Raw genomic sequence first — 12,952 nt, 5'->3', positions numbered from 1 at the left:
ATTGAGCCTCCTAGTCTTTGTGACACTTCTCTTGGGGTGGAGGTAGGGGATTTTGACTCCACCGTCTTCATCCAGACCCTTCACATCAGCTTCTGGCAGGTTTCTGCCTAGAAGGTGGGTGGGTGGCCTTCTAAAACTTTCTTCGTTGGTCCAACAGGTGACTTGCCCCAACATCTTCAAGTAATGATCAACCTTCTGCGTTGTGAAGATCGGATCAAGCTGGTAAGAAGAGACGAGAGTGGCAAGTTTTAATTTTTAATTGTGCAATTCAGTACAGAATTATTCATGAGCGGTGAGAGGTGGGGAGTTCCTGTGTTCTAGCAAATTCTCCCAAATTGTTCACAAAAGCCAGAGCCAGGTTTGCTCTTCACCACCCGCAAAGTCCAGAGAAAGGGTATGTTAGGCGTCCGTGTGGGTCTGAGGGTGGAGATCTTCATTCTCCGGATTTTAGCGGTTCACCCATTTATCCCAACTCCAGAGCAGTCTCCCAGAGCCAAACACTATCCCTTGTGCATGGATATAAACTGGATGTGGCCACTGCTCTTAAGAATCTCATCTTAATTCCTGAACTCACAGGGGGAAAGGTAGAAAAAGTCCTTGATGTTGATTGGGTGATGGAAGGGGCCACCACCTCGAAAGGCAGGTCCGTGAGTGCATCCTTGCCTGTCTAGGCCGTCCGTTTGGAGAGCGCCTGGGCGGAGCGGGCCCGGTACATGGTGGTGGTGGACAGCAGTGGGCGCCAGGACACGGAGGAGAGCATCTTGCTGGGAGTCGACTTTTCCAGTAAGGAAAGGTGAGTCTGGTGGGGTGGCGCTTCCCTTCGGCGGCAGGGATACGGGTTTCGTGGAGAAAGGTTTCCGTGGTGCCATATCCATGGGTGGTGATGGTGGGTGTGTTGTGTGGTCAGCGGCATGGGTAAGCGGACATGCAGAACAGTAGGATGCACCACTGCGGCTCGGGATTGCCTGGCGCTGTACTAGACTCCATCTCTGCTCTCAGCTCTGGGTTTGCTGAGAGAATAGAGAAGTTTCACTGAGCCTAGAAGTTTACTACTGGGTTGCTCTTGGGGATGCCATGGAAGAGAGCACCTGAGCCAGGAGGGCTTCCTGAAGGAGGTGATGGCTGTGGTGGACATCCAGGGACAAGCAGGAGCCAGCCAGGTGAAGCAGGGATGGGACCGTGTAGACGTATGTGACTGATAGGTGTCCTATCCAGTGCTTCCCTGTATCCCCATCCCAGGTGGATTCCCAAGTATTTGTTGACAGGTCCTTAGTCGGATGCTTGAAGAGAGGTTTGGAATTTCCCAGTGACTGGAGGCCAAGTTAGTTGTATCATGGGCCCTCTTATATGTGTGAAATGAGGGCAAAGGGCTCTTCTTCTATCTAGAATACGTGAGTATGCGTGAGATCATCGCAGAGCCTGGGTTTGTGAGAACTGGATTAAGATAGGCTCCCTGTAGTCATAGTCATCACTCGTCTACCCAGGCAGGTGTGCATTCTCCTGTGTATGAGGCAGTGGGCCAGGTACATGGAGAAGCAGCTGAGGCAGTTGTCCCCCGCGGAGAACCTGCAAGCTCAGCAAGGAAGGAGCCATGACCAGATGGCGGGGTGATGGGGGGTTGCCTGGGGGCTTGTGGAAGCATGGGACAGGGGTGGGCTTGGAGGGGGCAAGCCAGGGGCCTTCTGCAGCGGGTGATGGCTCACTGAGTCTTAAAGGGCAGGTGGGCACCAGGGATGGGGCGAGAGTAGGGGTGCATTCGAAGGCATCACGAGCAGAATCAATGGCAGGACAGAAAAAGCCACAGATGCGGTAATTGGTGGTGGCTATGTGGTCTCGTCTTGTTCCTGCGAGAGGGCTGCTAATCTGGCTGACAAGTCCACAAAGAAAGAGGGGAGGAAATTTCTTTTATGACCTTCCCAGTGTGGGATAGCATCCTTAGAAAGCTCTGTGCGGCACATGTAGGGAGAGTGAGCCGGTGTATGTGGCCTTGGGCAGGCTGGGAAGTCTGGATCTGGAAGACTGCAGAGCCTGGCAGGTCTTAGGAGCTGAGCCATGGAGAGCGCCCCGGAAGGCGAGAGGGCCCAGCGCCTCATGGCAGGGTAGCCCCAGGCCAACGCTCTGGGACATGGTGGAGCTCCATGTTCTGTGGAGCGCGGAGGGATTTAGTGTGGAACAGCGATGTGGTGATATTTGCTCTTCGGAGATCAGCCAGCCTTTCGGACGGAGTTCCTCCCTCGCCACGTGTGGGCCATTCCCGTAACACTCTCTGGCCTGGAGCAGGATCCTGCCTCCCTGTGGGTTGTGGCTACGGCGGAGGTCTGCCCTCCCACCAGCCATCTCTGTCGCTTCTCTGGGAGAACACAGGGCGGGTGCCGTAGTGTGTCATCAGTGTTTCACTGAGCCCTTAAGCCACCCCGTGGAGCAGGTGGCCCTGACCCATGTCTTACAGGTGAGGCATAACAGCTTGAGAGGTCGGGGTGGGTGTCCCAAGGCCACAAAAGGCTGGCAAAGCCGGGCCTCGGAAGCCAGGCTTTTGTGGCTGCCTTGTGGTGTAGACCCCACACAGTGCTGCGCTGTAGCTCTGCCTGCACCCCGTCGTTCGCGAATTCGTCTGTACTTGCTAGCTCTTTCCTTGTGCCTGGCCTCTGCTCTCCGACCTCGTAGTCTGGAGGTTATGACCGTGGCATTAGACACATGCGCGGGCACCCCACGTCGTCCTACACAGCTGGGGTAGACAGGCCCGCATGCAGGCGCCAACCCCGAGGCTGGCACGGGTGTCTGGTGGCCGGGGCTGCAGACGCTGAGCAGGTGGTCAGAGGGCAATGGGAACCCAGTGGGCCTTCCTGTCGTTGGGCCTGAGGGGCGGCCCTGCAGGCCCAGGCATGCAGAGGCGGTGGCCTGCGCCTTCGGAGAGCCTCCATGTGTGTCCCAGGGAGATTGGCGCTCTCACGCCCGGGGTCTGTCTTTGGGAGGTGAGAGCCCCACGAGAGCCGTGAGCGGGCACCATGCAGTCTGCGAAGGGCTTCCGTGGCGCATCTGGAGCCGGGCCTGGCCCCCACTTGGCCCGAGAGTCCCCACGCCGGCCCCACAGGCTCCCCTGCTCCTGCTTTTCCGATTTTCTCTGAAACTTTCTCCTCCCTCAGCTGCCCCTGCCCACTTCACCCTTCGAGGTCCTTCTCCTCTGGAAGACCCCATTTCCCTGGCCGGGCAGCCCCATTCCCCTGTCTTCCAGCACGCAGGCCCTCCCTCCCCGGAGACGTTTTATGGTCAGTCACTCCAGGGCGACTGCAAACTCACAGAGTGACAGATGAGGGGACGTTAGGGAATTTGCAGTTTTTACAGTCGTGTCACGGCCCCTGGCTATGCTCTTGACTGCAGGTGGGGACTCTGAGCGGGGTCCTCCGCGGACTTAGCCCCATGCACGGGGCTCTCTCTGGGCTCTTCCCCATCTCTGCAGGTGGGCGAGGCCAGTGTAGATGCTACCCTTGTGTCATCTGGACAGTTTCATCTCAGCCTGCCCTGGAACGCCCCCTCCGGCCCTGGGCCTGGGGCTTTGGTCCCCCCAGTCCAGTCCAGTCCAGTCCAGTGTTCCTTGTAGCTCCGTCTTCTCTCCTCATTACCTGTCCCTGGCGTGGGTCCTCAGTGCTGAAGGGGGGTGAGTCTTCCAGGCCTGGCCCCGTGTTCCCAGGTGCCCTCTGCCCTGGGCGCTCTTGGCATGTCAGTTTGGAGCTACGAGGGCCCCCTGCTCGGCTTGCCCGTCCAGGTCTCAGCATACATTGTGTTTTGCAGCTCTACAAAGGAAGTAGGGTCAGCCCGTAGAGATTGGGTAGGGGTGCAGGGGAGGGGGTCAGGGAATCTGCCTAATGCAAAAGACTTAGTGTGATTTGACCAGAAGGGCTCGCAGCTGCCTTCCCCACAGACAGAAGCAGAGGGTGGAAGAGCCCCTTGCTCACCAGCGCTGCAGAGGAAGAGGGGTCTGTGAGCTCAGAGCTCCCTATCTGCTGTCGGAGGCATCACGTTACTCCCTGGGCCATTGCTAAGAGGTAGCAGAGGCGGACGTTCAAGATCCCTGGAGGCTGTCGGAGCTGGCCTTGGCTGTGGCTGTTCCCTTGGTCTCTTAAATGCCTTTAAATGCCTGAAGGATTTTCATCACAATCTGAGTAACCCTCTGAGAGGGTCCTTTTCGTCCCTCTGTGTTTCTTGGTGGCACCTGTCACCAGAGTCGCTAAGTATCGTTTCACTGTTAGGGTGAGCAAAGCAAAAGCAGATGAGGCTGGTTTTGAAACTGCAGCTGTACAAAAGGTACAAAAACAGAGGACCAGAAGTGAACTCCAGCCATGGTGTTGGCACTCTCTCCACCCCTGCCGCCCTAGGATAAGAGGCCCGGTTGGCCACCACTGCTCGCCTGTGTCCCCCAGAGTGCATGTGACCTCGTGCCAGGAGTGCGCCAGCCATCAGTGGCTTCACCCCTGCTGCAGTGTGGGCATGTGGTCAGCTGCTCGCTCCCTGCCCCCTGAGGGCCACAGCCAAGACCTGGCGTTTCTGGAGCTCCCTCCACACTTCGGAGGGATCACAGTCCCCTGTGACTGTCACTGGGGACCCCCTCTGGTGGGACCATCCCAGGCTCATGTCTTCTAGAAGTCAGTGGCAAGTGGTCCCTACACAGACAGCCTGAGAGCTTCTCCCAGATACACACCCAGCAACCAGGCCCAGGTCGGGTGGTGGTTCCCTTCTGCGAGCTGGACAGGCTGGCTGAAGGCAGGGAAGAGGGTGCATGAGCGGGCGGACCCTGACTCTGGGCATCTTCTCTTTCCTCCTGAGCAGTAAAAGCTGCACCATCGGGATGGTTCTCCGGCTGTGGAGCGACACGAAAATCCACCTTGATGGAGACGGGTAAGGAGATCTCTTTAAAAGATTCTTCCGGGGGCACCTGGGCGGCTCAGTAGGTTAAACATCTGCCTTCCACTCAGGTCCTGATGCCAAGGTCCTAGGATCGAGCCCCACATCGGGCTCCCCAATGAATGGGGAGCCTTTTTCTCCACTCTCCCCCACCTTGTGCTTTCTCTCTCTCAAATTAATAAAATCTTAAAAAAAAAAAAAAAAACCACTAGACAGTTCTTCCACTGTAGGCTTTGCAACCCGAGTTGGTTGGGCATCCTTGGATGATCCTGGGGAGCAGAGTCATCTGTGTGACGTGCTCATTACAGCAGGAGAGGCGACATGCCCTCCCGTGCGCTGCACAAGGACGGGGATATTTGGGACATTATTTAAGGGAATTTGGGTCGTGAAGTATCAACAGAAGAGCGTTTACGGGGGAATGTGCTGTTGTGTGACGTTCCAGAGCGGCAGACAGCAGACACTCATTCATTCACCTTGATGTGTTAAATGAGCACTCGGTACGTGCCCTCCATGCGGAGCCGGTCGCTGTCAGTTCACGGTTGGAAAGGACACGGTGAGAGGTCACAGCTGTGGGGGTGCAGGGAGAGACAAGCAGGTGGCAGGCGCCTCTGCAGAGGAGGAGCCCATCCACGTGGCCTGGGCAGGTGGACAGGAGACAAAGAGCCACCCAGGTTCCTTGTGCATTTGCTTCCAGGGGAAATATGGGGCTTCTGCCGTGAGGCGGAAGTAGCTGAACACAGTTGTCCCTCCACTGAGATGCCAACGGTAAAAGTTATGTTGCCTCATACATAGACTCGGGGAAGAAAAATTAAAATGTGGTTTTTGTTTTGTTTTGAAGAGGCGGGATCACGGTTCTGGTTTGTTTATTTTTTGGTTTTTTTTTTTTTTTTGCTTCATCCCATTTTGCCATCTGTGACTCTATTTCCCATGCAGTGACAAAAACGGGGTGTGTAGGGGGCAGGCAGTAGCAGGGGGTGGGGACGGTGGCAGGAACCGGACCGAGATGGTGTCAGATGGTGGTGCTGCCTTTGCTAGGGTTTGTGTTTGTGATAGACCTTGCTGGTTACATAGCTGGGTTAGAAGCTAGTCTTCCAGACTGGAGAACGTTTTTTGTTTTTGTTTTTGTTTTTTTACTTTTTTCCTGCTCTTGCCCTGGTTTGATCCAGCGGGCCAGTATTCCCTGCTCAGAAAGCACCAGGATGTCCGCCGCGGCCCCGCCCACTCACCTCGGGATGCTGTGGCCACAGAGTCTGATTCCTTACCAGGCCTCCTTTTTTTTTTTTTGTTTTTGTTTTTTGTTTTCCATCCCCAGGGGCTTCAGCGTCAGCACAGCGGGACGGATGCACGTCTTTAAGCCTGTATCCGTCCAGGCCATGTGGTAAGTGTGCTTTTAGGGACTTTTACCACCTTAGCAATATCTTTTTAGCTGCCAACATGAATAGGAAAACCCCCTTCGACTTTGAAGCTCATTCCGTGCGTTTATTTGTGTGTGTGAGGCAGAATGCAGGTAAGATAAAGCGAACCCTATTAACCATTTCTTAAGTGCGGTTCAGTACACATCAATGATGTGCAAAACTATCCATTTCTAGAACTTTTTCGTCATCCCATTAAATGCTATATCTCCCTCCCCCACCGCCCCAGCCCTGGTTAACCTCTGTTCTACCTTCTGTCTCTACGAGTTTGCCTACTCCAGGTCCCTCCAGGAGTGGGGGGTCATCCCTGACTTGTCCCTGTGCGTCTGGCTTCTGTCACGGGTTGCAATGTTTTCGAGGTTTGTCCATCTTGTAGCATGTGTCAGAATCCTTTCGAAGGCTGAGTGTTACTCCGGTGTGTGGTTAGAGACTCTTTTTTTGTGTGGCCCCATCAGCTGCCAGTGGACATTTGGGTTCTTTCCTCCTTTTGGCTGTTGTGCTCAGAGCTGCTGTGAATACGGGCGGATGGACAGCGTGTCTCTCGGAGTCCCTGTCTTCAGTTGTTTTGAGGACGTACCTAGAAGTGGAATTTCTAGAGCACGCAGTTAACTCTGTGTGTCGCTCTCTGGGGAACCAAAACTGTTTTCTGCAAACCAGGCTCTTCGCCCCATTTCACTGTCCTGCCGGCCATGCACAAGGTTTGGTTTCTCTGTGTCCTTGCCGGCACCTGCTAGTGCGTGAGTCCTCATCTTCACCCTCTTAACGGGTGTGAAGTGGCATCTCGTTAACGGTGCTGCTTGTATTTTCCCACCTGATGAGTACTGGGCTGTCTCTTCACGTGCTTGTCGGCCCTTTGTACATCTTTTTTGGAGAAAAGTCTGTTCAGGTCCTTCAGCCAGTTTTTTCACTGGGTGGTTTTTTTGTTGTCGAAGGTATGCCGTTCTTTGTATCCACAGTTCCTGCTGTCCCCATGCCATCCCTGCGTAAATCTGCATACTCCTTATTCCTGGCACACGCTCGGTTTGCGCCCTGAAGGGAACAGCGCCCTGCCAGGCACTGGGCATCCGGGAAGGCATACGACCGGACAATAATTGGTGTCCTCCTGGGTTTACACTCTGTAGAGGGGAGGTGGCCATAACCCGCGCAGGGTCATGTGTCAGACCAGGGAGTGCAGGGAGCATGTTCTCGCGGGGCTCCTCGCTGCGGGATGCGGGGAGCAGAGCCTGTGTGGGGGCGGGGGGGCCTCCTGCTTCGGGGATGCGGTAGCCGTGGGCAGAGGCTGCACTGGGGGAAACAGGTTGGGGCACACGCACCTGCGAGCCTCCCTCATCCTTGGAGGGCCGCACAAACACCCCTGCAGCGAACCCAACACAATGGTCTCTGTCTCCAGCGATCTGGAAGAGGCTCGGGAGGGAGCTGGTGGCTGCTGAGGAGGGTTCTGCCCAGCGTTTCACAGTCACTACTTTGTTCTCTGGGACGGCGAGAGTTAGGCTGAATTCTCCCAGGGGCCAGTCGGTAGTCAGTATAGTGCCCCGCTGTCACCTCGTCTGTGGCTCCACACTGCCCTCCATTCATGCTCCTTCTGGGGAAAATCACAAAATCCGAATGCCCGTGATGTCCCAGATGTTTCTTGCGTCCCTGGATCATTTCTTACCTCTTTCTCTCCAGGCAAGTGAAAAACAGGCCCACGAGTTTTTCCAAAACTTCAGGAGCAAAGCTAAATTTAGTAAATATGCAGCTCAGGCCTGTGTCCTGAAGCAGCCTAGAGATAGGACAGACATGCCTGAGTGGGACACATGCAGTGGACGCAGGGGTGGGCCCTCCCCTGAGGACTCTCACTCCCTCCGGGGCTTCCCACTCCCACCCTCCATCGATGCCTTGGTTCACCCCCTTCACTGAGAAAGTTTCAGCCTAGATTTTTGCTAAAAAAAAAAAAAAAAAAAAATGACTAAGCTGTGTTACCATACACATTCTCCCCATTTTCCATATTGTTCCTTCTGCCCCACCATTCCTTCCTGAACCTCTTTTTCATTTTGTCCTTGTGTTGATGTGAGTTCCTAGCACTCATTTCCCTAAGAGATCGAAGCATCAGAGCTGTTAGTAACGGTGATGGGCAAAGGTTATAAAGCAAGTTATTCAGAACGCAATAAAATGTGCAGCTCATGAAAGACTCTTTCCTTCCTACCCGCTGGGCGTCGCAGTGGTTCCCACGGCCTCAGAAGTAATCTGGGTTCTTGGGCATTCGTTGGCAGAGTGGGAGATGGTCCAGGAGCTAGCCCAGGCGGGAAAGTTATAAGGTTTGCACCGTGTCCTCACGGGCCACAGTGAAGGATGTCTCATTGGCTCTTGGGTTTGCAGCGTGTGTCCCCGAGACGAGCTCCCGTTCCAGGCAGCCTGGAGGTCTCGGACTACCTTGCTTCCCCCACGTAACCTTTTACATATGGCGATGCTCAGAGGGAGTCCTTAAGGGACCCCCCCCACCCCACCCTCAACCCCCATTTGGAGGGAGAAGCCCGGGCCTGACCCTGTCCCCCCTCCTCACCCCAGGTCTGCCCTGCAGGTCCTTCACAAGGCCTGCGAAGTGGCGCGCAGACACAACTACTTCCCTGGCGGTGTGGCGCTCGTCTGGGCCACATACTACGAGAGCTGCATCAGCTCGGATCAGAGCTGCATCAACGAGTGGAACGCCATGCAGGACCTGGAGTCCACGCGGCCCGACTCCCCGGCCCTGTTTGTGGACAAGTAAGTGCGGCGCGGCCCGGCCCACGCCAGCCAGACCCTGAGTCTGCCCAAGGTCCCTCCGTCCTCCCTTGTAGTCCCAGGACCAGCATCCTGAGCTGGGGCGCCTCACCTGCCGCCCCCGGGTCGTCTGTGGCCTCAGGAAGGTTCCGTGACCCCTGTCCCACTTCTGAAATTAGAGGTACATTTGGGTGTGATGCGTTTCTGGGGAACAGCTCCGTAACTCCCATCAGCTTCTCAAAGGAAAGCGCCGCTCACATGCTTTACCGGCTCCGGGGCCGTGTTCTATGGTCTGGCCTCTCCCTCTGTTCCAATGAGTATTAGGTATCCGTCGTCCCGGGATCCCAGAATGCAACCGCACCGACACTGCCTGGGGACAGCCCTCCTCGGTGGCCCCAATAGTGAATTGGGGCCCATGTCAGGTGGCCCCCAGCAGAGCTCATGTGGCCTGAGGCTACACATACTGAGGGTCTGGGTCCAGAAGAAAGAAACAGCTCCCCTACCTTCTGTCTTAGGGCCCTCCTCCCCCCAAGTCATGGGTCCCTCTGGGACTGTGTTACAAGGGCCATGGACAGGGAGGTCAGCCTGAATGAGGAGACGACCAGAAGCCACATTCTAGGAGGCCCCAAGTGGTGAGAGGGTTGGGGAGAATGACGGTTGCCTTTAAATATAGAAAGGGGCGTCCCGTGGAAGAATTGTGGTTTGTGTAGAAGTAGGGCTGATGGGTAGATGTTACAGGAAAGCACATAGATTCTCCGTGTAAGAAGGAGAGGAGCGGAGCCGGGCGAAGCGATGCCCTCACACGCGGACATGTTCCAGTGGAGGCAGAAGGTCCGGTTGGTGGTGGGCGGACATGCCGCGGGTGCTTCCAGTGTCTCGTCCCGAGAGCCTGAGTCTCTGCAGACCTGAGCGAGGACCGTGCTTTCCAGCCATAGCTCTCCATCCGCTCGCCACTCTGGACTCCCATGGGGGTTCTAGACACAGGCCCGGACTCTTCTGTCCCTTTCCCCTCCTCCCAAAAACACGTGCACAAAGAACATGGCTCTCGGAGCATCTGGTGTGTCTGTAAACGCGGACCTCAGGCTCCCTGTCCTTCTGCATCTTACTGGACATACCTTCTTCCCAGGCCAACCGAAGGGGAAAGGACTGAGCGCGTCATCAGGGCCAAGCTCCGCAGCATCATGATGAGCCGGGATCTAGAAAACGTGACCTCGAAAGAAGTAAGAGAGCCCGTCCCTCAGCAGGCCGGAGGTCACAATGTGTTCATGTGTCCTGTCGCTCTAAGCACAGCAGAGGGGCGGGCCTGCCACATGGCCTTCTCTGACTCTCAGAGGCTTTGTCCCCCCCAAGAGCCTTAGCATCCCACTCTAGTCTGGATCCCGCTGTGCTCCATACCAGCTGTGGGGCCTTGAGCACATTTCCTGATCTCTCGGAACCTGTAAAACCTTTGGTGATAATTCCCCAAGGCACGCGCATTGCCCTGAGACACACTGGCCTACTAGCACCCTCTCCTCTGCCTTGTGTTTTGCTGAGATGCAGCAAACGCTTATTGCTTATTTCAGGATTCTCACTTACTAGCAAGTTACCAACCCTGGACTGCCTTCTGTGTGCCTTCAGATTTTTTTCTGGATCACTTTTTTCTTGTTTCGGTGGCTTTTTGTTCAAAGACCACAATGAATTATAATGTGTTTAAACTGGGTAAATCTGAGGGCTTGAAAGCGCCATTGAAAAAAACCATAGATTACCCTTTTTATTAATTAACACACATAAAAAGTCATATTTGGGGGCAACCCTCTTGGGTCCCCTCCCTCTTTGGGAGCTTTGTCCTATCGTTCAGTAAGCTTTGCTTTGCTGCACACCGAAAACAAAAACGAAAAACTGGGATGCCTGGATGGCTTAGTCGGTTAAGTGGCTGCCTTTGCCGGCTCGGGTCGTGATCCCAGCGTCCTGGGATCAAGTCCCACATCGGGATCCTTGCTCCTCAGGGAGCCTGCTTCTCCCTTTGTCTCTGCCTGCCACTCTGCCTGCCTATACTCTATCTCTCTGACAAATAAATAAGTAAAATCTTAAAAACAAAAACAAAAAACTATCATATTGTGATGCCTGCTAAAGCAGGATAAAACTGACTTTATGTATTCACTGTGATGTATTTGATATTTAATTGTTAAAAAAAAGGTTCCTTAAACTCAGTAGAATAGATCCCGTGCAAGTCAGCTTCTTCATATAAAATAATGAACTTCTCCCAGTCAGACTGACAGTGAGGCTGGGTAGCCTGCCTTCCCACCACCTGTGTTTGTGCTGTGTGCGTCTCAATGTGCCAACTCTGGGGTAAAAAACAAAAAAACAAAAAAAACGCCAAAACAACCAAACACCTTTTTTGAAAACAGCCACAGTTTAAGTGGTAACATGACTTCTTTGGAATTGGACAACCCTTGTTTTGTTTTGTGACGAATCATTTTTCCTGCTGTTCACTCCACAGATCCGTAATGAATTAGAGACGCAAATGAACTGTAACTTGAAAGAATTCAAGGAATTCATTGACAATGAGATGCTCCTTATCTTGGGACAGATGGACAAGCCCTCCCTCATCTTCGACCACCTTTATCTCGTAAGAAGCATGGTGCACAGCAGGGTCTGGTTTGGGGAGACATTGGTCTGCAGACTTTGGTGGAGCTTGCAGCAGAGTCAGAGACAGGGAGAAACTGGCGTTGCTAGAACCCCATTCCTGGCTGTTCTGGGAACCCCAGTCTTCAGCTCCCTTCCTCTGGCCTGCACAGTTGCCCTCTGCCAGATGTCTGAGATGGGGCTCCCAGCTGAGCGGTGCGGAGTGGTGTGAAGGCTGTCTGGCATGGTCCACTGGTGGCAGTTTTCAGAATCTCTCCACCCTTGGTCTTCAGTCACTAGCACAAAGGCCCCGTCCAGTTACCACCACATGGTTTGCAGGCTAGTGCCCCCAGTTACTAAATGACACATGCTTGCCAAACCCCAGAATCACGCCTGGTATCACCGAAACGTAAGAAACAGTAGGTAAAACAGACCGAAACTGCGAAACTCCGTTTTTTCCCCTCTTTCTGTCCGGGCGGCGACTCCGTGCCCTGCTCCCGGGCCCACCGAAGGGACAGTCCCTGGGAGCCCCAAGCAGGGGCAGGTTGCACAGCTTCCCCCCACCTCCATCTCTTGCTCGGATGCTCTTAATGCTGCAAATCTCCATAGAAGGCAACTGGCAAGTTCTCAGAGTCCCTCAGAGAGACTATAGAGGAGAGCGTGTTACTAAAATTAGAGAAGCAGTACAGTGTGATGAAAGTCAGACCCACCAGGGCCAAGTTCCCACTCCCCAGCCAAAGCAGCTGGGAGACGGGGAGCGAGCCTCTTTGCCTTTTCTCCTGAATTCTATACCATGTGGGATGGTTATGAGGATTAAGTAGAAGACGTTCTTAAAGCACCGAGTGCAGTTTCTGTAGGCACTGGTAAATGGCAACCATCGATACAGCAAAAATCACTTCCTGGGAAAGTGGAGGAAGTGTATGTGCTGCTGAAGGCAGGGAAAGTTTTGTTTTCTGCCCACGAGAATTAATTAATGGTTCTTCAAAAGCATGTGTCGTGATATATACTTAATACTAAATATATATGTGTGTATATATATATTTCAAATGTATAGGTATTTATGTATATATCAATTCATGTGTGTGTGTGTGTATTTAATGTTTATATTAAAACCTACATGAATGTGTGGATTTGAAGCCTTTCTGTATTTGGAAAGCGGTCAGGCAGCCCTGGGCTCTAATCTCCCCAGGAAGTTGGTGGTTTTTTCCTGGTGGAAGCAACAGAAGGCAGGCCATCTCTCCACTAGGTGGTGATCACAGCAAGAGGAAGCTCACAGATGTAGCAAGCTTTCGTTTTTT

General features: G+C 53.9%; 1 protein-coding gene across 4 annotated transcripts in view; it reads left to right on the top strand.

Annotated features, from left to right (window-relative positions):
- The window catches only part of LOC111156363 (slingshot protein phosphatase 1), a 59,500-nt gene that overhangs the window by 30,692 nt on the left and 15,856 nt on the right, over positions 1-12,952 (top strand). For all 4 annotated transcript variants that reach the window (XM_022517166.1, XM_022517168.1, XM_022517167.1 and 1 more), the window contains 7 exons: positions 158-222; positions 672-793; positions 4,825-4,893; positions 6,212-6,277; positions 8,859-9,053; positions 10,177-10,270; positions 11,530-11,658. In XM_022517166.1, coding sequence (XP_022372874.1) covers positions 158-222; positions 672-793; positions 4,825-4,893; positions 6,212-6,277; positions 8,859-9,053; positions 10,177-10,270; positions 11,530-11,658 — 740 coding nt within the window. The remainder of the gene's footprint in view (positions 1-157; positions 223-671; positions 794-4,824; positions 4,894-6,211; positions 6,278-8,858; positions 9,054-10,176; positions 10,271-11,529; positions 11,659-12,952) is intronic.

This window comes from Enhydra lutris, unplaced genomic scaffold (assembly GCF_002288905.1).
Source record: "Enhydra lutris kenyoni isolate GAN:26980312 unplaced genomic scaffold, ASM228890v2 scaffoldscaffold46, whole genome shotgun sequence".
NCBI lineage: Eukaryota > Metazoa > Chordata > Mammalia > Carnivora > Mustelidae > Enhydra > Enhydra lutris.
Note: the sequence above shows the minus strand (reverse complement) of the source record. Positions and strands in the feature narration are given on the sequence as shown.